Source organism: Pyrus communis, chromosome 15 (assembly GCF_963583255.1).
Source record: "Pyrus communis chromosome 15, drPyrComm1.1, whole genome shotgun sequence".
NCBI lineage: Eukaryota > Viridiplantae > Streptophyta > Magnoliopsida > Rosales > Rosaceae > Pyrus > Pyrus communis.
Genome location: NC_084817.1, coordinates 20250124 through 20276487, shown reverse-complemented (window position 1 = coordinate 20276487; position 26364 = coordinate 20250124). Strand labels below are relative to the sequence as shown.

General features: G+C 41.1%; 3 protein-coding genes across 3 annotated transcripts in view; 2 read left to right on the top strand and 1 right to left on the bottom strand.

Moving 5' to 3' along the window:
• The window catches only part of LOC137716774 (uncharacterized), a 60301-nt gene that overhangs the window by 22145 nt on the left and 11792 nt on the right, over positions 1-26364 (top strand). The window lies entirely within an intron of this gene.
• LOC137717160 (uncharacterized) lies at positions 3991-4428 on the bottom strand. Its single transcript, XM_068456463.1, has one exon. It carries the CDS (start codon positions 4426-4428, stop codon positions 3991-3993), a length of 438 nt encoding a protein of 145 aa, XP_068312564.1.
• Positions 23645-24439, top strand: LOC137717159 (uncharacterized). The gene has a single exon (XM_068456462.1). The coding sequence runs from the start codon at positions 23645-23647 to the stop codon at positions 24437-24439; it is 795 nt and encodes a 264-aa protein (XP_068312563.1).

Here is a 26364-nt window from a genome sequence, read left to right as displayed (position 1 = left end):
ATTTGGTCCAACAAAAGTAACACTTGCTAAACTTTGCATACAATTGGTGCTTACTCACTTTCACCACATGAACTTCAGATGTTCTGAGCAATCTCCATATAGATACGACTCTGCCCGCCATTCCTAGGGAACGCAAGTTGGAAAGTATCATCATCAATTCAGATCTTTAGCTGGTCTTATCCAAACTTTATCTTACTAAGATTTTTCTATTTTTTGTCACTTCAATGTAAATCTGACTATGCCCACCATTCATAGGAAATGCATGTCGCAAAGTATTAGTCCATTGTTGAAAGTCGTCCATCATTCCATTTCGTCATTGATGAGGCACAATCCCGACATAAATTTTTGTTCAAATAGAATTTGACAATTCAGACAGAAAAAGGTTTGCACAACTGCGCCGAAAGACACCAAATCTGGAAGCTGTGACATCTAAACGATGTCAAGAATGACACACTACCACAGTAAAAAATATGCTTTGAACAAACCATGCTCTGATAACAAATCGACACACCCAACCCCGATATCCTTTAAAATACTAGGGTAGGCACATGCTGGTCGACACCCAAGGGTGACGAAGCCATATTAACGTGCATGCAAAAATATGAAGAAAGAACGAACGTAAAATAAAACACGTAAACAACTACTTGCCGGTTAAATAACTTCCACTTCACTTTTCTCGGCCATCTTCTTCAACCATCTTGACTTTCTAAACTCCCAAATTTCTTGCATTCTTAGCCATCTCTTGCCTCAGTTTTTAATCGCTCTTTCATTCTTTTCTCTTTATTTTGACAATGACTCCTAAATCGCGGCCTGCATGCGAGTCTGGAGAAGGGATTGTCACTTTGCGCCGTCGGCTCAATGACCTTCATCACCATCGGGTTGGCTTTAATTTATCCATTTTCTTCGAGGCAGAATGAGTACACTTACTGGGGCCTGCTTGGACTACCTAAGTCTCTGTTGCAGTGGACAACAACATACCCATTGTGGATGCAAATTTCTTCCTGCTTGTTCTTGGACAAAATTGCACCTACAAAACAAATAACACCTTGGGTCAAGGCCAAGAGCCTCACAAACCCACGATAAATGGGGGCTTTGGCCGAAGAACTTCTGATGCCAAAGTTAGAATTTTGAGGGAAAAGTGTTTGGAGAATTTTGAGAATTTAGCAAGAGAATTGGACTTGAGTTTTGGAGAAAATGAGATGGTATTTATAGGGGTGTGGCTGGCCCCTTTGGGAGGATGGGGACTGGCCACTTGGATGATTTTTAGGGTGAGATTCATGATTTGTTAGCAAATTAATAAATTAATTAGGTAATAAATAATTTAATTAGATAATTAATATAATTAGAAATGAATGATTTGGGGGTTACCTTGTGGAGAATGATATGCCCAAAACATACGGGAGTTCATCTGGCCATTTTCCCTTCTTGTCGATGAGGGATTTCTTGAGGCAGTCGAGAATCGTCTTCTTGGATGCTTCTGCCTGTCCATTGCCTTGAGGATATCTCAGTGTGGACATGTGTTGCTTGATGCCATACTTTTGGAAGAACTTCGCCAAATCTTTGCCCACGAATTGCTGGCCATTGTCGGTGACGATGGACTGAGGGATGCCAAATCGATAAATGATGTTCCTCCATACGAAACGCTCTATGTCCGTCTGAGTCATGGTCGTCATGGGCTCTGCTTCTACTCATTTGATGAAGTAATCAGTTGCTACAATCATCATGCCTCTGCCCCCAGTAGTGGGCATCATTATCTCTACCAGGTCGATTTCCCACTACATGAACGACCAATGACTCATCAGTGGGTGTAGTTTGTTGGCAGGTAGTGTTGGTACCGGCTTGTAGCATTGGTAGCGGTCGCACTTTTGTACTAACTATTTAGCATCTTGGTGCATGGTAAGCTAGTAGTAGCCTGCATTAAGAGCCTTATGTGCTAAGGATCGACCTCCGGAGTGATTTCCATGAACGCCTTTGTGGATTGAGCTTAGAACCTTTAGGTCATAGGGAAGCGTTAGACAGTGGAGATGAGGTCCGGTGTAGGATATTTGAACGAGAATGCTGTTTCACATGTAGTATGGTGCTGCCTTTATTTGAAGTTTTCTAGATTCTAACTTTTCCATGGGGAATGTACTATTGACCAGGTAGTCTATAATAGAACTTTGCCAATTAGGAGTTATACTAACCTGCGACAACTTGGCTGCCAACTCCTCCTCTATGCTTGGCTCGTCTAGATACTTCATCGCAATAGAGCATTTGAGTTGATGGTCAAGGGCAGAGCCTGGTCGGCTAACGTGTCTGCGTGGGCGTTGTCTGCCCAGAACTTGAGTGAAAATGTAAGTCTAAAATGCCTCAAGTTTTTTGCGTACCTTCTCTAGGTATTGCGCCATCCTTGGATGTTTTGCTGTGTACTCCCTAGTATTCTGGCTAACGATTAGCTGAGAATCAGAATTGCAAGCTTCTTCACCACCAAGTCTTTTGCCATTCAAAGGCCTGCTAGTAGGGTTTCATACTCTACTTCATTGTTGGATGCTTTGAAGTCTAGAGTGATCGCCTGCTTGAGCATTAAATTGTCTGGGATGACAAAGACCACACTTTTTCTCGAGCCTTTATGATTGGATGTGCCGTCGACATGCAAATGCCAGAAATTGCTCGGGTGCGAAATGTCTTCAGTTTTAGATCACCAGTTTGGCAGCGGGGTTGACGTGCAGCTTGTGGCAAGCTATCTTAAGGTCAATGCCGATGCATGTCGGAAGGTGACCATGTAAAGACGTCACGATTTTCCCTAAGGAAAGCCGTGAGTTCTTCCTTCTCGGTTGGGCTTAGACATGAGTCGATTCTAGCCGTCTTTTTCGGCTGCTAGGGATCAAGAATGATGTCCTAAGTGTCCTCTTTAGGCTTCCATCCTATCTCGTTTGCTTGGGCACCATTTTCTTGATCTGCTTGCTCTAATTGCTATTTGGTAGATTCTTCATCCTTTTGGACCTTGGTAGCCTCTATAGGGGTAAAGGTTTTCTTCTTTGATTCCTTCAATACTTGCACATTGCATCGTCGAGATGTAGCTTGGTCAAACTTGATTTCTTTGACTTCTCCTCTTGGGATACGGAATCAGATTTTTTAGCACTTGATTGAAGTGACGGCATCTAGCTTGATCAACCAAGGTTTCCCAAGAATCCGATTGTAGAGAGATGGGTCGCTTACGATCATGAACGTCTACTTTGAGACAACTGGCGGTGTTCTCACGTTAAGTGCGATGTAGCCGATAACAGTCGTGGTGTGTCCGTTGAATCCGAGGAACACCTCCGTTTGGCGTATGATTGTTCTTTCTAGGCCCATATTCTAAATTATTAAGAGCTAAAGTATGTTGACAGCACTTCTGTTGTCAACCATTATTTTGTCGACTACAACATGGGCTAGTTGGACAGATACTACTAGTGCGTCGTCGTGTGGGAAACCGACGCCTTCTGCATCCTACTCAGTGAAGCTAACGATGGGTCCAGGTTGGGTGTCTGCTGTTTGGACTTGTGAGACTAGTAGAGCCTGCTAGATCTTTCTCTTTTTGGAGTTGTTGGTGGCCTCTAAGTGCTCGGATTCGGCGAAGATGCCATTGATCCGAATCATCTTGGTTGGTGGCTTTTCATCATCGTCTGCGTTTCTGCTAGGCTATGTAGCTGACTTGTCTAAGTATCTGTCGATCTTGCCTTCTTTCACGAGTTTATTGAGGTAGTTCTTCCAAGTATAACAGTCGTCAGTTGTGTGACTGGGTCTTCGGTGGAATGCGCAATACTTAGTGTGATCCAACATGGAAGTATATCTTTTTGATTGTTTTGGCAGCTTAAACCATGCTTCGTTCTTGATGTCACGAAGGATTTGGTGGATCGAGATTGAGAACTTAGAGTAGTTCCTGGTTATTGGACCTTCCTTGGTCGTGAGTCTGTCTATACGCTTGGCGTCATGTCTGTTTTTGCTAAACTGCTTTCTATCCTCTTTCTTTTAAGCCACTGTCGACTCTTTCCGAGGCTGCTCGGCTGCCTTGTCTGCTCGTCGAGCCTTGTCCCAAAATGCATGCTTATTTACCAGAGTGCAAGAGTCTACTAGAGTTAAATCTTCTTTCATGATCAAATCTTTGAACAATGAGTGATCTGATGGGAGTCCTTTTTGGAAAGTTACACTTGCTATCGAATCGTCACATCCGACTATCTTTGCCTTCTCTGTTTTGAACCTTTTCACGTAGTCGCGGAGTGACTTTTTTGGGTTATTCTTCACGTTGAACAAATGGTTGGACTTTTTCTTGATCGAGTGGTAAGATGAGTATTCTTTGGTGAAAACCAAGGAAAGATCATCAAAACTCCAGATGAATTGCGACTTGCCTTGCAAAGTGATGGCGAATATCTTGCACATAAGAGCATCGTTGTTCCGGTAAAGGACCATTGCGCATCAGTAATGCTTCAAGTGCCTCTCTAGATCTCCATCTCATTTGAAAGATGTGAAATGTGACATGTCTTGTCCATGAAGGGTGACCTGCTGATGTTAGTCATGTTTTTCATATTGCTTCATTAGCCATTTCGTTGTGTTGAAAGTCACGTAATCGCTCGTTTAAAAGCTTATCTACCTCTTCCTAAATTTTGTTTTGGTGGGGGTAGCGGAGCTCTTGGCTGCCCTCGGTCTTAATCTGCTGGTTTAGGTTGCTCTTCTACATGCTTAGCTCGTCTATGCCGCGGCGGCAATGCATATGGTCCATTCTTGACAGTCGAGTGACTTCTTTTCTCTATTTGTTGTGCTGCCTACTTTGATGTGATGTGGATGATGCTCTTTGCGGGCCTAGCCGCTAATGAACGCTTTGCTTGGAAGGTTGCTCATGTTGATTATTGGAGTGTGGCCCCAATCGTGAGTGTATGCTCGTCCATAGGCTTAGTCGAGAGTGCAAGTTCCTCTGCGTGCTAAGATGGGAGTATACGCTATCTCAGGGGCCCAATCGGAAGTGTACGCTACCCGAACGCCTGGTTTGTGGCTGGTCGAGTGGCTGTTTACCTGGATGTTGCTGGAGAGGTTCCTCGTTTGCCCTTATCCTACTTCGGGACTCCTCGTTTGAGGCACGTTGGATCTTGGTGCGCTGCAAAAGTTGATTCACCAAGGTCGTCTGTTGTGCAAAGGCGCTCGTCAACTTTATGACTTGTCAAGACAAGTGTTGTCCGCTACTCGGATTAGAAGAGCTTAGAATGAATGCGCCTCCTTGAGTAGTGGAAGGGTGGTAGACTTCAGGCGCAAGATGTGAGTTAGGAAATGTCAAATCCGTAAAGAAATGTGGTGAAAATGCCCCCGGTTCGTCCGTAGGTCCTGAAATTTGAAGTCGGGACGGTTGGGCTAATCTTAGGCCTACTTGGGCTGCTTGTGAAACCACGGGAGTAGGTTGGGCCTCAGGAGTGGGTTGCTCGGCATGTGGTGTGCACGAGTGTGAGGCTTGGGCATTTGAAAGTTGAAGTAGCACGACTTGGGTCGTGGCCTTGGCGCCGTGGGTAGCATCATAGTGGTTGGCACAGTGGTGCCCCGTGGGGATGATGCCACTCCACTCATCATTGTGTTGAGCTTTGTAGATTGTCGCAGTCCTAATATTTAAACGTTGGAATTTCCATTCGTCGATGTTTTCGAATCTCTTGCCATTGTACTTGTCTTTTATGTTTTATCGAAGAATTTTTATTGATGAAATAGGTCTTGAATACATACCTATTTTGGGCACTTTTGACTTGATTGAGGGATAATTGTCCACTGCTCGTGCGTATGAGTTTTTGTGTTCCTCGAGGGTAATTTTGTCTTTTTACCCCATAATCCACGTGTCGCCTCCATATTTTTCTTGATTATTTTTGGCTCCACACCTGCTGCCAATTGGTTCACTTCTAATCCCTACATTGCCGAGGCTGGAATCTCTGCCTCTAAGCGGTCCAACTTCAAGAGGGGTTTCCCCTTAATGAAGGATGAAGCATGGTCCAAGTGAATGGATGAATTATAGCCCATCTGGAAGCAGAAATGAATGGAAAATGGCATCTATCAGCTTATGATGATGTCTAAGACCTCTACCTTATCAAGCACGAGCTTATCTGAATTGCTCTCCTTTTTTGGAACACCGAGACTAACACTTTCAACTTTAGAGTGGGTTCCATGACTGCCACTATTCTGGATATGGCTCAAGTATTTGGGCTGAGGGTATTGGGCATGTAAGTGGACATTACACATGACTGGTCATCCCCATCTCGCCCTGCTGTTGAAGGTTCAAAGGCTTCTTGGTCCTTCATTCGTTTGGAGTACAACCCCACTACCTTCAAGAGCTATGAGATCTTTTTCGCAGGCTTCATTCTATTTGCTAAGAAGACGTTCAGCCCACCTTCCTTTACTGCTGACCCAGCTCAGGAGCACATGTACTTTATTCTCTATTGGTTAAATAAGCATGTGTTCCCTGACAAATCCAAATGAGTAAAGATGGAATGAATTCCTTTGGTGGAGGCGTTGCACTATTTCGATAATGTCACCACTGATCCTTTCATTCTGGCACATCTCTATCATCTTCTTTACGAGATGACAAGGGACCAGCCCTTCGAGACCAATATTAATGGAGCTACCTAGATAGTGCAGCTCTGGCTTCAATAATACTTCCTTGAGTTTCTGGCTGCCAACTTGAAGTTCCCAGATGAAGTAGCTCATGCTCAAATTCTGGCAGAGGCGCCTATCATCAATCACTCTACTTTAGCCTGCCTTTACTTTTTCAGAATTTGTAGGACTTGGGCTGATTTGGAGTGGGGTGCCTTTGTGCTTAGAAGGTACGCTTGGTTCTCGGACAATCTTTTCCAAGATTCATTCGGGAAGGATGCCAGCAGCTTCTACAATGAGAAATTTATTTGCTATATCCAATAGAGGGACTTGGCTTGGGGAGTCCAGAGTGATCGAGCGGGCTATGAACGCAGGCTAGAAGTCTACCCCCTTAATTTCTGTGGTAGGCAACTGGGGTTCAGACAAGCAATCCCAGTCCCTTTCTTCGACTCAGTCCATTGTGGGACCTCTTATATCCTCCGCTCTCATTTTGAGACTACATTTCGAGTAAGTAGACATATCTTGGAAGTGATGAGCAAGATAGCTCACAAGCCCGTAGCCCTCAACTTTGAGTGTACATCTCTATTCACCACTTGATGAGAGGCCAAGTAGTTTAGGAAGTATGATAGGATCTTCGAGCAAGTCTTCTTTAAGTCTCTTCCTAAGAAAGAGGAATTTGAAAGCTGGAAGGAGGTTGTCAACTAGAAAAACCAACTTCTGCTCATAGGTAACCTACATTGCTGCATCTTCCTTTATTTTATTTTTCCATAGTTTGTGATGTCTAACTCTTTTCTTGATCTTGCAGCCCAAAGCAACCCTAAAGAAATGGATATCGGGCCAAAAGAAGAAGTTGCTGATGCCTTGGTCATTCAGGAGACGGCTGCAGAAGCAGCTAGGTAAGAGGCGGGCTCTAGCCATATTCCTGAGGATGTTGGGGATATCTTTGCGATGTTCAGTGAATTAAGATAGAAGCTGTGCCTGAAGGAAAAACCAGGGCTCATCGTCGGGCAAGATCTATTGTTGCAAAATCTTCGGATTCTGAGCCCGAGGGAAGGCCCCAAGCCATACTTGATCTTCATGCTCCATAAGCCACTTTAACTAAGAAGAGAACCAGGTCTCAGACCTCTTAAGCCTCCAGATCTCTTCCTGCCATTCCAACTGAAGCGGGCAAAAAGAAACAGAAGTCTGCCAGTAAGTGATTCGAACTTGATTTTCTTTATTTAGTTTTATCTTTTTGAGCTAATCTTGTTTTTTATTGTGATTAGGACCTATTGTCAGCAAAAAGCCTGATCATTTCCCTCAGGAGATGCATGTAGGTGTAGAAGAGCAGCAAGGTGATAAAGAGGTCATTGCTAAGATTTTGGAGGAGTTGAAGGTATCTTTCTTGAACTTTGAGTATTTAATTAATTATGAAGTTCACCCGTATTTACTTAAATTTTGTTGATTTCCAAAAAGGCTTCTAAAGCAAAAGGAACTTCTCAAACCGAGCATTCTTCCCCTTCAGCCTGACCTGTGCATTTTGCTTCTCCTCGGGCTGAGCCTTCAGAGGTAAAATTCTTTTTCTCAAAACTTGTCAACTTTGTATTTTTGAGTTTTAGATGTTAACTTTACTTCTGCTATTTTCTAGGTAAGGGAAAGCACCCCAGCACCTCAGGTCGAGCAAACACTAGTTCCTTCATATTCTTCCATTCTTGTAGCAATGGTAGTGATCCCCACCTCCCAATTTAATCCAAAAATTAAAGAAATGCTCCACTTTGTAGAGGATGACAGTGCCTTTGCAAATCTTTTTTCCTCAAGCCTATCTAAGCTTTTCTTAATGTCTTTTCATTTGAACTTATGTTCTGTACTTCGTCTTTACCAGTCTTCCCCTTTGCCAGATACTACCACTTAACCCTCACTAGCCACTGAGGAGCCTATAGTCTCTGAGTTGCCAGTTGTCTTAGAGGTGACTAGTCCCAAGTCTTCTCATGCCCCCATTTAGACAAGCTAACCAACTCCCTCCAAAGTAGCTGCATCAACATATCCTCCTCCCAAAGCACAAGGCTCTTCTCAAGTATAAACACACTTACAATCTTGTATTTTCTTAATTCAGGTCCAGATTGCTCCATTAACTTGTCTTTTTTTGTGTTTTAACAAGCTTCTTGTGAGGGCCCAGGCAAGTTTCCTCAACCTGCTGAAAGTAGGGTAGTTATTCCTCGGCCTTCATGAGTTTTTGGAGTATCAGGGATCCCAATCCCTCGACCTAGAAAGAGTGTTGTTGTTGAGTCCTCCCCTTCTATCTCTGTTGATGCTGCCACTACTGCTACCTTTAGTGGCGTTAGTGTAATGTTTTCTTCTTTGGATTTTCTTCTAGCTACAACCTCTTTGCCGAACTAGTCAGAGCATTTGGGAAAATTAGGACAAAGCTGAGATCCCCAAAGCGCTCTTCTGAGCCTCAACATCTTCAAGACCAACGCAGTGTCTTCAGAGAATGGATGCAGATGGAATTTTCTGCCTTCTTCAGCCTCAAAGCTCTTCAAGAGGCTGAAATAGCTCTCACCGACTAATACTAGGTCCAATAGATGATGAAGGTGCAGTATGAATCCTTCATATCCTTCTATGAAAACCTGAGAGCTCAACCAGCATCTCAGGGCTGAGAGGCAAGCAAAAATAGACAAAGATAAGCACTCTAGGACTTCTACTACTCTGCACCAGTTGGTGGAAGAGGGCTCGGCCATGGAAGATCAAATAATGGTGGTAGTTGCTGATATCCAGAAGCTAGATGAACAACCTTCTGTGTTGAAGGCTAAGTAGATGACCCTCTCAAGCAAGCTATACAAGAAGATCGAGGAAGTGAAGAGAGTCAATCATGAAGTGGATGAGTCTGAAGCTCAGCTAGCCAACAACAACATAGCTTTAGAAGAGTCGGGTCGTATTTTTACTATCATGCATACCTATCATTCTAAGATAGCTGCCTTGGCTAAAGATGTAAACCTGTTAACAATCTCTAACATCCCAAAGAGTTGGGTGGTATTTTTTTAGAAATTTAGCATTGACTGGATGTTTTTGTAAGTTTCCCTCTAAATCTGCCAAGTAATAACCCCTCTATCTAATAATTTGGTAATTGTAAAAAGGCCTTCCCAAGTGGGACTCCACTTCCCAAAACCTCTAACTTGAGCTCCCAAGGGCAGAATTGTTTTCCATACCAATTCTCATTCTTTAATAGTCTTCAGTCTTACTCTCTTATTGTAGGCTCGGGCAACAACTTTTTTTTCTTCTTAGATCTTGTTTAGAGCTTCAATTTGGGCAACATCCAAATCCTCAATCCTTTGACACATGCCCTGAATGAATTCATCATTGTATAGGCCAAATTGTTCTGAAGCCACACATAACTTACGTTGATCTCCATAGGGAACACTGCATCTTACCCGAATGTTAACGCGTAAAGAGTAGTCCCAGTTCCTGCTCTTTTTAAGGTTTTGTAAGCCCAAAGATTATCTCCCAACTTCTCATGCCACCTTTCTGGGTTATTTGCCACCATTCTTTTAATAATGTTCACCAATATCTTGTTGCTAGCGTTTGCTTGACCATTAGATTGGGGATAATGCGGGCTAGACTAGATCAAATTTATCTTGAATTTAGCTGCAAATTCTTCCATTTCCTTTAAAATAAATGATGGCCCTCTGTCAGTAATAATCGTTTCAAGCACCCTATATCTATGTAGAATTTTGGTCTCAATGAACTTCTTCACAACAGCTGAATTAATGGTCCTCACAGTTAAAGCCTCAACCCATTTAGTAAAATAATCAGTTGCCATAATTATGAAGGTATGTCCCTTGCTGGAAGCTGGGTATATTTGCTCGACAAAGTCCATGGCCCACCTTTAGAAAGCCCATGGCCCACCCTCAGAAAGGTCATGGCTTTACTACCGGATTTAAGGGAACTTATGGTGTGTGCTGGAGAGGTCTATGCCTTTGACATTCTTCACATCCTCTAGCCTAAGCTTTACAATCTTTCTCCCAAGTTTGGCCAAAAGTAGCCACATCTTCTCAGCAACCATCTCATCTTTGTCCCGGCTTGGTGTGAGCCACAGATGCCTTCATGCACCTCAGCCATCACCCTTATTGATTCTTCCAAACCCAAACATTTTAGCAAAAGCCCATTTGGAGTCTTTCTCAGCAAAGTTTTATCCCACATAACAAACTTAGTTGCCCGTCGTCTGATCTTCTTACTAGTGGGAAAAGAAAGGTTATTTAGGTACTGAATGATAAATGTTTTCCGGTCATTTACGTCATGCTCTTTAACCATTACATCCAGGCTAAATCCTATCTTAAAGATAGAAGGGAGACTCCTCTTTTGCATATATACTTTCATCTCAGGCCCTCTCTCTTGAACCTGTGCTCTAGAAACCCTATACGCCAATTCATTTGCACTCAAATTTGCCTATCTAGGAATATAGTTAATTGTTATGTCATTACCCCAATAATCTAACAACTAAGTAGCTACCAAGTAATACTCTCCCATTGTGATATGTCTACATTTGTACTTTCCATTTAATTGATTAATCACAAACTCAGAATCACCATATACTTCAGTTGCCCCCAACTCCATCATAATTTCTAAGCTAATAATCAGTGCCTCGTACTCTGCCATATTGTTGGTAGTATCTTTGTAATCTAAAAGGAATGAGTAGTAATGTTGAATCCCCTTTGGGTCAATGATGACAATTCCAGCTTCTGTATCATGTTGCGTGCAAAATCTATCAAAATATAATCTCCAATGAGTGATCTATAGGCTAGTTATTCTTTTTACTTCTTGCTGAATCCATTCCTCCTTGCCCGAATGAACTTTATTAGGTAGGATCCAGAGGTTAGCTACTTCTAGAGTTCTAGGGATGTTGACAAGTTCCTCCATGGATTCTTGGTGCTTAGTTATGAAGTTTGCAATTGGTTGTCCCTTTATTGCCCTTTAAGGTACATACTGAAAATTGAACTCTGATAGTGCTAGGATCTATTTCCCACTTCTTCTAGTTAGCATTGGTTTAGATAACATGTACTTGATCACATCAGTTTTGGCAATTATATGGATATGGCAAGGCAACATGTAGTGCCTCAATTTGCAGGCAGTGAAGTATAAGACTAAGCATAACTTCTCAATTAGGGAATATCTTGTTTCTACCTCGGTAAGAATCCTACCGAGGTAGTATATTGCTTGCTCATTCCCCCTTTCATTATTATGAGCCAACAAACTCCCTATTGATTTCTCAGATGCTGAAATGAAGAGTTTTAAAGGTTTCCCCCCTTCTGGGGAGACATGAGTACTGGAGGAGAGGCTAGACAAGTCTTCACTTTATTAAAGCTTCTTGGTGTTGAGGGCCTACTCAAACTTATCTTGATTCTTCAATCTTAACAAAGGAGTCAAAGGTTGAATCTTGCCTGCGAGATTAGCAATGAATCTCCTCAAAAAGTTAATCTTCCCTAGCAACCTCTGCAATTGCACTTTGTTGGTGGGGGGATGTGATTCCATTATAGCCTTAATCTTGTTCTTATCCACTTTTACACCTCTTTGATGGACCAGGAACCCCAGAAAGTTGCCCGATCTAACCCCAAAGGCACATTTCCTAGGATTTATCTTCAATTTATGGGTTCTTATTCTCAGCAAGGCTTGTCTGAGGTCTTCTAGGTGCTGACCTTCAGTTCTAGACTTCACCATAGTGTCATTTATGTACACTTCCTTGTTATGCTTGATTAAATCATCAAAAATAGCATTCATCGCCCTTTGGTAAGTAGCACCAGTGTTTTTCAGCCCGAAGGGCATGACAACATATTCATAAGCTCTTATATGTCATGGGCATCTGAATGTTGTCTTGTGTATATCTTATTTAGCCATTTTTATCTGATTATATCCAGTATTTCCATCCATGAAAAATAAAACTTTGTGTTTCACAACTCATCGATGGATAGGTCATAAGCATAGGGTATTTATCCTTCGGAGTTGCTTCGTTAATATTTCAATAATCAACACAACATCGAATGACATTAGTTACAACTTTTAATACAGGTACAATGGTGGCCAACCACCCTACATATTTTACAGGTCTAATAAAGCTTGCCTTTACTAACCTTTCAATTTCCTCTTTGACTTTTTCTTCTATCTCTTTCGACATTTCTTGGTGCTTGCTTTATAGGTTTGAACCTTCTTTAATACGCATTTTGTGCTCCACTAAACTAGAGTCTAATTCAGGCATTTTCGTGTAATGCCATGCAAAACAATCTTTGAATTCGTGGAAAAGATCAACTATCTTTGCCCAATCTACGGCCTTCAGCAGGCCACTGAGTTGTATTAGCCTCGGGTCTCCTAAATTCCCAAATTATTAGTTTCCAAGGGATCTTGTACCTCGGGTGCTGGTTTATTGAGCTTTGTACACAAAAATTCTACTAACTTTGGAGCCTTGGGCTCATCCTCTGGCCAATCCAAGTCATATATACATTCTGCCATGTGGATGGCTGCTTTTACTTCTTCTAAAATTTCCTTTCCTTGGTTATCTTTGGTGCTTGAAGTTCTTTCTCCCTACTCTGCCATTTCTTTGGCTGAACTTTCCTTGATCTCTCTTCGTTCTTTCCCATAGTTCAACAGGTTCTTGATTAAAGACTTGACTGCTATTACTTGGTCATTTCTTTTCTGGTCTATCATCATTGACGAGCAGGGAGAATATGAGGCCTGTTTTATTCTTCATAAGTGAGAGAAAATCCTTGTTCTAAGAGCTTTTGGGCCGTCACCTTGGTAAGGCGGTGGTTCTGATCAGCACCTTTACATTGTAGGATCCCAACATTGGGATTGTAGAAATTAGCTTCAGCAACATGAGTGGTGGGGAGAAATGGTCGTGATTCAGCCTCTACTATCTCCAGAATCCTTGTTCTGCAGTGGTGGGTTCATGATAGATACCAACTTGTTGGTGTAAGGTAGATGGTGCAAACAAACTCTGGTGTATCTAATCCCTTCCTAACAACGCCCTATAAGTAGAAGTGTTGCCTACCACAAAAAATGCCAACATAATCTTCTTGGATCCTAAGTCTACTTATAAAGGTAGTATCTCATGCGTTTTGGTGATGGCCCCAGAAAAACTCGACACTGTGAGATCAGTAGGTATAAGGTTTTCTTCACCTCCTCGAAGTCTCTTTATCTACTTAAAAGGTAGCACATTAAATGCTACCCCCTATTTATCAATACTCTTTTGAAGGGAACTCCTTCCAAATGAGATGTCACACATATGAGCTTTTGATGGTTTGTTAGGGTCAGACTTGGCTCTTTGAACACCATCTTATCTAAATAAACTCTATTGGACTCTTTTTGTGTGGGATTGGGCAAGTCTGCCAAGCTTGACTCATCTTTACTAACTTCTTCAATGTTTACAAGTGCCATCATTGGCTCTTGCGCCAATAATCATCTTATTTTATAGCTAGTTGATTTGGTTCTACACAGAACATGGAGGACAGTACATAGGTCATGTTCACATGAAAGTTGCTAGGTCCAGGTGTTCCTTCTTTATTCTCTTCAATATGGTACAAAAACTGATCCATCTATGCTTAGGTATCTTTGGTCAACATCAACTCGGGCATTTCCTCTTCTCCTATTGTATTGAAATTATGTGGTTGTCCAGAGGGAACATCTTCCTGTGGTGGTGGAGGCACCCCTCTTTCAGGAGAAATGGTTCCAAAACAAATAGGCTCTGGATTCCAACCAGGTGTAGGTACCATCATTATGTTTTCCTGCATTCTTCTTAATACTCTGTACTTCCATAGATGAGGATTTTAAGGAACATAATCCCATCCACCTTTAACCTTGATATTAACCATTTCTACTTCTTTCTTGCTTCTCCAATTAAGTCGTCTCTCTCCTCATTGGGTACACTTCTTGAACTTAACATTTTCAGAAGCTTCAGAAATAACAGGTACTTTTAGTGAGTTCATATGAGCTTTGTGTTGCCTCTGAACCCTTCTTATCATGGATGCCCCTATCTCTCTGATAGGCTTTCTGTCTCAGCCCACTACGTACCATTTTTGGCCTAGTTGGGCTGGATTTACCTTTGTAACTGGTGGTATTAGGCTCATGGTTCTTTCAAGCCTTCCTTGTCTCATGTTGCTGTAGTTGGTTAGTTGGGGAGTTTTAACATCCACCTAGCATGGCAACTTCACCTCCTTATCTTCTACTTCTTCAGAAGTTTCAAAATTTCTAGATACTTCAGACAGACCCTTAGGCTCTGAATCTCCTCCCAACCCCTGAAACACATTTTTAGTAATCTCTTTCTTGGTTTCAACAGCCCGAAGAATACTCCTGCTAGCGTTTTGTTCTTATATTTCTCTTATTTTGACCGACTTTCGATCAATGATGGCACCTGATGCTGGCACCTAAAACTCACACTCACACTAACATTTGCTACACAAAACTACTCCCTTGACCATAACTACTTAGGGCTTGTCGGGAAAATTTCTGACCCTTTTCTATCCCTTATCCTAGGCTGTTATCATTTTCTCTTGCATTTAGGCCTTTAAACTCTAGCTGATGTATCGGTGCTTTGTTCTTATAAAAAGGAGGCACTTTAGATGAGTGCTTCACTTGCTGTTCTTTTGCCAATAGCTTCTCATACTTAGTGGCCCCAATCACCAGCTTTTGAAGCTCGTTAAACTACACATCATAGAATTTCTTCCTCAGGGGTATTCTCAAAGCCTTCTAGGCAATGGCTACGAGTTGAGCATGGTTGACTGGGAACTAACATCTCATCCTGGTTTTCCTAAACCTCAGCATAAAGTCTTCTATAGACTCATGTTCATATTACTTCACTTCCACTAGATCATTAATGGTAATTTCAGGTTCCACCCTATAGAATTGCTCATGAAAGGCCATCTCCATCTGCCCCTAGTTGGCGACGAAATTAAGGGTTAACAGAGAGTACCATTGGGAAACCAAGCCTACCAATGAGTTTCCAAATAATCTCAGTTTGTAGTTGGGGTTGTCTTTAAATTCCACGCAGTGATTTGAAAATTTGAAGATGTGATTTTTGGAAGACACATTACAATCTTCCCCACTAAAAGTTGGGAACTGGCATTTAAAATTGAAAGGGAAACGATTATGCTCATTAATGTACTTAGGATAAGGCTTTTGATATGTTATCCTAAACATCGGGCGAGCCTGCGACTGAGCATTCTGTGCTACCATTCTCTTTAATTCTGCCAGTTCATTCCTGAGTTGTTGGTTAGCCATATTATTGTGTGGGGAATAGGGAGTCCCCCACTTTGGGCTATGATCGATGCTAAAGAAAGCTTCTCTCTATGGGTATGGCTGTCTCCACCTAGTTTCTTCTCATCCCTTATTAACTAATGGTGGTGGCATGTAAGGAAGAAGCTTGCCCCCAATTATGGATTAACCCTTTCCGCTCATTTCTCCTATCGAGTAAGACGCACTAATCTTTATGCCTTCCTACCCGATCTACTTTTTAAGATCTGGTAGTGGTGGCAGAGGATTATGCAAGCCTATCTCTTGAAACTTTTATTATTCTCGCCGACTGGTTTCAGCCTCTTCCTTCCTTTTCCCTTTGTTCTTCTTTTCTTTCAATAAGGGGAACAAAGGAATTAGTGGTTCTTTTTTTGAGCTTGCCTCCATGATTCTTTCCCTAGTATAACCATCATTTGGTGTCGAGTACTCTAACTCCAACCTTCTTTGTAGCATTCCTGTTAAGGAACACAGCTTGCTAACCTCTCATTTGGTTTCCAGAGAGATTTTCTCCATACTTTTCAATACTTGCACCATGGTGGCTTACAAATCTTCAATAGTAACCTTTCCACCCAATTTCTCAGAAGAGGTCGGGCTCTCTAAGATTTCGAGGCCATGTAATGAAGGAAAGTTCTCTGGGTGATCTGTTATGCATGCTTCTGTTGGACAAAGAGGTTGCCCAATTCTACCTTCCACTTGAACGTTTAATCATTCCTTCATCTTGGCATACAAAATTAGACAAAGATGATCCCATTGGGTGTGCCAAAATTATGTTCGGGCTAGATTTGTCCTTCGCACAACTCCCCGGAGTCTTGCTTGTCAGGCAAGGTTTGCTGCAATATGAGTTTGCTATTAGTTTGAATGGTGCCTTTGTGCTGACTTTATTAGGCCTTGAGGCTTACAATCAAAGCTAATAAGGATCTGAGCGTTCCATTATTATCTTTGTATAACAAATTGTTATTTTTTGGTTATTAACTGGGTTGATTACTTGCGCCATAATTTACTTAGACTTTTTGATCTTGCTGGATTGTTACATATGGGTTAAATCTATATAAGGTTCTTTTTCTTACCTTGTAAACAAGGACTTTTACTCATAATATTGTATGTCCAGTTAAAAGGAGTTCAATACCCTTCCAACTATTTCTTTGATTACAGTTAACACTAAAGAAGCACAGTTAATTAGTTTAGCTAGATTAAATGCGAATGAACTTTGAAAAGCAGTTGAAATTGGTTAGAGCACAAAGAAAGATGCATTAAACAACATATCAACTTTATGCAAGCACAAACAAAAGAGACTCGGGCAAGATTATAAATTTGTCAGGCAAAGTTCATCTTCTTGCGACCACCTCTCTTTGTATTTTACAAGGGTGCAATCTTTAGAGAATGAAAGGTAAAATGGGTTTACAAAAGGGATTCGATACTACAACGCTAGGGACAAGTTGCAGAGCTTATAAAACTTGACAAAAGATGGCTTTCTAAGGTGGACCTAGGACTAAATGAGCAGAGTATGGACAAACTAAAGCTTTTCGGTTTCTTGCTTGTCTGAGAGCAAAGTGAGATGTCTTTTGATTGATTGGTTGAGTGTCCTTGTCTTTTGTGTCCCTTGCTGCTTTTATGGACTTCTTAGCCCGATTGTCCAAGCCTTGCCTTTTGGTGATGGCCTTCGGAGGATGGTGAGTCACCATTTATTTACCTATCCAGGCCCTTGAAAAGTACTTTTTGCTGGAGGTGAGTTACCCTCTGTTGCCCATCACTTCTCAAATAGGCTTGTTGCCTATTCCTTGCCAAAAAATGATTTTATTTTTATTTTTATTTTTTTAATTCTTCCTGCGCCGTTGACTTGTCTGAGCACAATCCCTCCTTTGCTTTTGTGTTTTGGGGCCCCTTCTCTGACTAAGCCCAGCTTTAAATATCCACTCAAACATGAAGTAAATCTCATGGTTTAAAAGATAGCACTTACTTTCTCTCAATGTTTTAAAAGGCAAAGGGGAAGGGGCAAAGCCAAGACATTTCATGGTTAGCCTCGCCTAGGCGATAGGCGTGAGGCTATCACGTGCTATCACCTCACGTTACCTAAAATTATTATAATACTTCCTATATGTAAAATATAATACTTTGTAAAACAATCAAGCAAGCATGGCAAGCAATCAAATATTTGATTATTATTATTATTTTTCTAATTCACATCATAAAGTCATAATAAACTAATAGAAACTTAGAAACATAAAATTAGCATGAATTAAAAAAAAAAAAAAAAAAACCTGCCCAAAATGATGTCATTTTGGGTTTGGGCTTCAAAAAAAATAAAAATAAAATTCAAATGCCCCGGTGACGCCTAGGGTAGTCTATAACCCATTCTCGTTGAGCAGAGGCGTTTTCTTGATAACCCCACCCATAAAATCACTTAGGCTAGTCTCAATACTAGTCTTTTAAAACGTTGCTTTCGATTAACTGCTGCATGAAAACCCAACTAAGATATCATACTTTAAGCATTGCACGTTTTCCTATTAATTGATGGATGAAAAGTCAAAACATATCAACAATTACTTATTGTATATTTGAATTCTCAAACGTCCTTAATGCGAAGTGTTAGAATACAACTGTATGCGTATCTATGTTAGTATGTTGACCTACAGTTTCTAGCATGCATCACATCCGAAGATTCTAGGATTTTCTTTTTCTCAAATAGAAAATCTTTCAGTTCTGTTGCCTAACAATGAATTGGGACATAATCAGATTTTAGATGCAAATTGTTTGGGTTTATATTTAACATTGGGCTTTGTAACAATGAAGGCTTAAAGGCGCAAAAGCAAAGGGAGACTTGCCCGAGCCTAGTCGATAAGCCCGAAGTAAATTGGGAGCCATTTCAGCCAAAGCATAGGCCACGCCTGTGATTGAAGTGATGGGTGACAGAGAACAACTCAACACCAGCCAAAAAGCACTTTTCAAGGGCATGACAAGTAAATAAGTGATGACTCCCTGCCCTCTGAAAGTTATCAGCTAAAAGTAAAGTAGAGACAGTCGGGCCAAATTGTCTATAAAAGCTGAGAGAGGCACCAGAGACAAGTATACTCAACCAACCAATCAAAAGATATACAAACTCCGTTCTCAAGCCAATTTGTACCCATAAAGCTAAATTATGTCTAGATCCAGTCCCTTTTAGCTGTAGTTCACTTATAGAAAGCCATCTTTTGCTGAGATAAGAAGCTCTAGTACCTTTCCTTAGTGTTGTAATATCGATTCCTTCCAGTAAAACGTATTTACTTTTCATCTCTCAAAGCATACAAACCCTTGTAAACATAAAGAGAGGTGGCGGCAAGAAGTTGAACCTTGCCCGACAAGGTTAAATCTTGCCTGAGTCTCTCTTCTTTGTACTTACATTTAGTAGATCTGTCGTTTAATGTACTTTCCTTCATGTATTTAAGTCACTTTCAACTGTTTTCTACTAAAAAGTTCCATTTATATTTGAATCTGGTTAAGTTATTAAACTTGTTTTCATTAAAGTAAAATTTTATCGAGGAGACAGTTGGAAGGGCCTTGAACCCCCTTCATTTCGGACATAGAAAACTATGAATTAAAAGTCCTTGTTTACAAGGCAAGAAAAGAACTTAATGCAGACTTTAACCCATCTGTGATAATCCTTTGATAAACAAGAAGGCTAAGCAACGTGGGACGCAATTAACCAACTTAACTCACTTTCATTCAACAATCTGTTATACAAAGATAACAACGGCACGCCCAGATCCTTGTTAATTTTGATTGTGAGCATCAAGGCCTACACCAAAGGCCCCATAAAGGCACCTTTCAAACTAACTATAAACTCATCTTGCAGTGCACCAAGCAGCAAGATCTTGCCTAACAGGCAAGAAAGAGCAGGGAGCTGTGAGAAGGACTAGGTCCAGAAATCCTACCCGAACATAGTTTTGGCACGCCTAGTGGGACCCATTTTGTGATTTTGTATGCCAAGAAGAAGGAAAGAGCGAAAGTTCAGGTGGAACGTGGAATACGGGCAACCTTTTTGTCCAGCAAAAACAAGTATGACAGATCACCCAAAAGATTTCCCTCCATTACACCTTCCATCAATCTTAGAAAGCTTGACTTCTTTTGAGAAGTTAGGTGAGAAGGTTACTAACCAAGATTTACAAGCTACCATGATTCAAGTAATGAGAAGCATGGAAAAGATTTCTCTGGAAATCAGAGGAGAGGTAAGAAGGCTCTGTTCTTTAACAGGATCGCTCCAATGAAGATTGGAAATCAAAGGAGAGGTCAGCAGGCTCTATGCTAGTGAAGAAGCCATGGAGGTGAACCTAGAAAAAAGACCAGTAGTTCCCTTGTTTCCATTACTGGAAGAGAAGAAGAGCAAAAGGAAAAAGAAGGAAGAAGCTGAAACCAACCATCGAGAAGAAGAAGATTTTCATAAGATGGGCTTGCCTGATCCTTTGCCAAACGTTAGAAGGCAGTTTGGACAAGAAGGAGTGAAGATTGGTGTGGTTAACTTAGCGGGAAAAGTAAGTGAAAAGGGCTTATCCACAGTTGGGGCAATGCTCTTCCATATAAGCCACCATCGTTGGCTAAAAAAGAAGTGATGGAGACAACTAGATCCATCAAAGGAAGCTTACTCAGGCATTGATCGTAGCCCGAAATAGGGGGCTTCATATACCCCACACAATAATGTGGCTAATCAACAACTTAGGAATGAGTTGGCAGAGTTAAGGAGGATGATGGTCTAGAATTCTCAACCGCAAACTCGCCCGATGTTTAGGATAACATACCAGAAGGCTTATCCTAAGCACATTGATGAACAAAATCCATTCCCTTTCAATTTTAAGATGCCCACATTCCCAACTTTCAGTGTAGAAGACTGTAATGTGCCTTTCAGAGATCACATTTTCAAGTTTTCAAATTATTGTGTGGCGTTCGAGGACAACCCTAACTACAAACTGAGATTGTCTGGGAATTCATTGGTAGGCTTAGCCTCCTAGTGGTATTCTCTGTTACCTTTTAATTTCATTGCCAGCTAAGGGCAAATGGATATGGCCTTCCATGAGCAGTTTTATAGGATGAAACCGGAGATGACCATTAACGATCTAGTGAAGGTAAAGCAGTATGAGCATGAGTTTACCGAGGATTTCATAATGAGGTTTAGAAAGATGAGAATGAGATGCCAATTCCCAATCAACCATGCTCAACTTATAGCTATTGCCCAAAAGGCTCTGAGGTTACCTTTGAGGAAGAAGTTTTATGATGTGTAGTTCAATGAACTTCAGGAGTTAATGATTGCGGCCACTAAATATGAAAAGTTATTGATAGAGGAGCAACAAGTGAAGCATTCATCTAAAGTACCTCTTTTTTACAAGAACAAAGCCCCGATACATCAGTTGGAATTTGAAGGCATAGAGCCTGGAGAGAATGAGAACAGCTTGGGAGATGGGATAGATTTGTGTGCCGTAGAGATGACCACTTCTTTCAAACCTTTAATGGTGAAAGGATTGGAGCTTATCAAAGATCAGAAGGTTGTAATGAATGATGGAGATTTTGTGCTTGTGAAGCCACCAAAGTACCAGACGTATTCTTTTGATTTAACCAAGGCTGCATACATTTATGAGGAACTAGTGAGGGCTAGAGTGATCTTGCCCGACAGCACCAAGAAAATGCCTAAGCCTAAGGAGCTTATAGGAAAGAAGTACTACAAACTTCACTACACCTTCAATCACTCCATAGCTAATTGTGTGCAGTTTAGAGATTGGATCCAAGATCTTAGAGTCAAGGGAAAATTGTTATTGGAGAAACCCCAAGCCAATATGATGATTGACACAATCCATTCCCAGAAGCCTCAATCAACATGATCAACCTCGATTGGGTTGAGAAAAGAAATGGAAAGACTACCTGGGATGAGAAGGGATTGAAAAGGTAAGTTGTAAGGCCAACATAAGGTGTTAGAAAGTTGCCTGACAGACCCAAAGCAAATATGGTCTAGGGAGTGGTGTTATGCAGCAAGTGTCAATGTGAGTGTGAGCTCAATGTGCTATCATCGGGTGCCATTATTGATCAAGAGTTGGTTAAGAGAAAAAAGAAAAAAGAAAAAAGATGTCTACATAAGTATTATTCGGGCAGCTGAGAAAGAAACCACTTAGAATGTGTTCCAAAGATTAGGGGGAGGTTCAGAACCCAAAGGCTTATCTGAGGTGTTTAGGAACTATGAAGCCTTTGGGGAAGCTGAAGATAAAGAAGCGAAGTTGCCAAGATGGGTAGACGTGAAACCTCCCTAGCCAAGTCATCATAGCAACATGAGACAAGGTGGAGAGAAATAGCCATGAACCCAATTCCCCCAGTTACTAAGAAAGACTCAGCCCGACTTGGCCGTAAATGGTATATAATAGGGAAATATGGGAAACCTGTTAGGGAGATAGGGGCATCCATGATAAAGAGGGTTCAAAGATAGCATAAGGCCCATATGAACTTGTTAAAAATTCTTACTGTGTCAGAAGCTTCTGAAAATGTTAAGTTTGAGAAAGCCATGAAATGAGGAAGAAGACAACTACAGTGGAGAAGTAAAAAAAAGATAGAGAAGGCTAACAGTAAAGCTGAAGGTGAAGAAGATCATGTACCTCAAAACCCTTATCCAGGGAAGTACATAGTGTTGAGGAGAGCTTAAGAGAGTGTAGTGATAATGCCTACACCAGGCTGGAATCCAGAGCCTATCTGTTTTGGGACTATCTCCCTTGAGAGAGGGATACCTCCACCTTTACTGGTAGATACTCCCTATGAAATCCCAAGGCAGTTGTATAAATTTGATATAGCAAAAGAAGAAGAAGTGCCTGAGTTAATGCTAACCAATGATGCACAAGTATGGATGAATCAATTTATGTATCTGATTGGTGGAAAGAAAGAAGAAGTACCTGGACCAAGCAACTTCCATGTAAACATGACCTATGTCTTGTCAGCTATGTTGTATGCAGAACTAGATCAACTAGCAGCAATGGAGGGTGACTACTTGGCATCAGAACCAATAACAACATTCGTGAACATTGAAGAGGTTGGAAATGAGGAGTTGGGCTTGGCAGACTTGCCCGACCTTGCACGAAAATAGCTTGAAAGAGTTTATTCTGGTATGATGGTGTTCAGCAAGCCAAGTCTGGCTTTAGCAAACCATCTGAAGCCAATATATGTGACAGCTCATCTAGAGGAAGTCTCTTTCAAGAATGTGTTGATAGATGGAGAAACAACAGTTAATATGCTCTCATTCAAGCAAATGAAGAGGTTGTGCAGAAGTGAGGAAGATCTTATTCCTACTGATTTCACAGTGTCCAGATTCTTAAGAGTTATCACCAGAACTTATGGGATATTACCTTTGGGGGTAGACTTAAGGTCCAAGAAAATCATGTTAGCATTCTTTGTGGTAGATAACAGCTCTACCTATGAGGCATTGCTAGGGAGGGATTGGATTCATCAGAGTATGTCTGTGTCATCCACCTTACACCAACAAATTGCTGTCTACCATGAGACTAGAACTGAGGAACCAAGATTTTGGGAAATAGTGGAACCCAAATCACGGTCATTTCTCCCCACAACCAATGTTGCAAAAGCAAACTTTTACAATCCCAGTGTTGGGATATTGTAGTGTTTAAGTGTTGATAAGAACGACCGCCCTACTAAGATGACGGCCTAGAAGCTCTTAGAATAAGGACTCTCATTCACTAAGGAGGAATGGGACATGCCTCACATTGTCCCTGCCTGCCAAACCTAATGATGACATACCAAAAGAGAAATGACCAAGTAATAGCAGTCAGGTCCTTAATCAAGAGGCTGTTAGAATATGGGAGAGAGAGAGGAGAAAAATCAAGGAAAGCTCAGCCAAGGATATGGCAGAGTAAGAGAAGAAACTTCAAGCACCAAAGACAAAGAAGGAAAAGAGATTTTGGGAGAAAAAGTAGAATCAGCCATTCACATGGCAGAGTGTATATATGACTTGGATTGGCCGGAGGATGAGCCAGATGCACCAAAGTTAGTGGAATTTTTGTGTACAGAACCTGATAAACCAGTACAAAAAGTATATGACCTCTTGGCAACCATTAATTTGGGGACTGAGGGAAATCTAAGGCCAATACAAATTAGTGGCTTGTTGAAGGCTAGAGATCGTGCAGATATAGTTAACCTTTGGTATGAATTCAAGGACTGTTTTGCATGGCATTACATAGAGATGCCTAGATTGGACCCTAACTTAGTGGAACACAAAATGCCTATCAAAAAGGGGTACAAAACTATGAAACAAGCGCCAAGAAGAATGTCAAAGGAAATAGAAGAAAAAGTCAAGGAAGAGATTGAGAGGCTGGTGAAGGCAGGATTTATTAGGCCTGGAAAGTATGTTGAGTGGTTAGCCAACATTTTACCTGTCTTAAAAGCTGTAACTAATGTTGTTCGATGCTGTGTTGACTATAGAAACATTAATGAAGCCATACCTAAAGACGAATATCATATGCACATGACTGACTTATACATTGATACAGTTGCAAAACATAAAGTTCTATCTTTCATGGATGGAAATATGGGATATGATCAAATAAAATTGGCTAAAGAAGATATACATAATACAACATTTAGGTGCCCATGACATATAGGAGCATATGAATATGTGGTCATGCCATTTGGACTAAAAAACGTTGGTGCTACCTATCAAAGGGCAATGAATGCTATTTCTCATGATTTAATCGAGCATAGTATGGAGGTATACATTGATGATATTGTGGTAAAGTCTAAAACTGAAGAACAACACTTAGAAGATCTCAAACAAGCCTTATTGAGAATGAGGACCTATTAGTTGAAGATGAATCCTAAGAAATGTGCCTTTGGGGTTAGATCGGGCAACTTTTTGGGATTCCTAGTCCATCAGAGAGGAGTGAAGATAGACAAGAACAAAGCTCGGGCCATAATGGAATCACCTTCCCCCACCAACAAAGTTTAATTATAGAGGCTGTTGGGAAAGATCAACTTTTTAAGGAGATTCATTGCTAACTTGGAGGGCAAGATCAAACCATTGACTCCTTTATTTAGATTAAACAATCAAGAAAAGTTTGAGTAGGGCCCTCAACACCAAGACGTTTTTGACAGAATAAAAGTTTGTCTGGCATTTCCACTAGTGCTCGTGCCTCCTCAGAGAGGGAAACCGTTAAAGCTCTATATCTCTGCATCTGAAAAGTCAATAGGGAGTTTACTAGCACAAAACAATGAAGGTGGGAAGGAGAAAGCAATATACTACCTTTGTAGGATCTTTATTGAGGTAGAAACAAGATATTCCCTAGTTGAGAAGCTATGTTTAGCTTTATACTTCACTACCTACAAATTAAGGCATTACATGTTGCCTTGCCACATCCATATTATTGCCAAGACTGATGTGATCAAGTACATGCTGTCTAAACTAATGATAACTGGAAGAATTGGGAAGTGGATTCTAGCACAATCAGAGTTCAGTTTTCAATATGTACCTCAAAAGGTAATAAATGAGCAAGCAATTGCACACTTCTTATCAGAGCACCAAGACTCTAAATAAGAACTTGTCAATATCCCAAGAACTCTGGAAGTGGCCAGCCATTGGATCCCACCTAGTAAAGATCACTCGGGCAAAGAAAAATGGATTCAACAAGAAGTAAGGAGAATAACTAGCCTATGGATCACTCATTGGAAGTTATATTTCGATGGGTCTTACACTCAACATGTTGCAGGAGCCAGGATTGTCATTATTGATCCAAAGGGACTTCAACATTGTTATTCGTTCCTTCTGGATTATCAAGATACTACTAACAATAGGGGTGGAAATATATGACGACTCTGAGTTGGTAATTAATTAGTTGAATGGAGACTACAAGTGCATACATCTCACAATGGTAGATTATTACTTGGCAGCTACTCAGTTGTTAAACTATTAGGGCACTGAAGTATCAATCAATCATGTCCCCAGAAAAGCAAATTTAATTTCCAATGAGATGGCACAGATAGCTTCTAGAGCACAGATTCAAGAAAGAAGGTTTGAGATGAATGTAGAGGTACAAAGAAGAAATCTCCCTTCTATCTTTAAGAGATGGTTCAACCTAGATGTATTGGCCAAAGAACCTGAGATAAAAGATTGGAGAACATCAATCATTTAGTACTTACAAGGCTTTTTTTTTCCCCACGAGTAAGAAAATTAGGCCGCAAACAACTAAGTTTGTCATGTGGGACAAAACTTTGCTAAGAAAGACTCTAGATGGGATTTTGTTGAAATGCTTAGGCCTGGAAGAGTCAATGAGAGTGATGGATGAAATGCATGAGGGCATTTGCGGGGTACATCAAGTTGGAACAAAGATGAGGTGGTTGCTAAGGAGATATGGCTACTTCTGGCCCAATATGGAAAAAGATTGTAGGGCTTATGCTAGAGGGTGTGAAGAATGCCAAAGACATGGACCCCTCCAACATGTACCATCAGTACCATTGAATCTAGTATTAAAGCTTTGGCCCTTCAGAGGATGGGCAATGGACTTCATCGGGCAAATTTACCTAGCT

Bases quoted from the DNA above. Each gene is read 5' to 3' on its own strand.
- LOC137717159 (XM_068456462.1), top strand. From the start codon at position 23,645: ATGGGAGAGAGAGAGGAGAAAAATCAAGGAAAGCTCAGCCAAGGATAT.
- LOC137717160 (XM_068456463.1), bottom strand. From the start codon at position 4,428: ATGGTCCTTTACCGGAACAACGATGCTCTTATGTGCAAGATATTCGCC.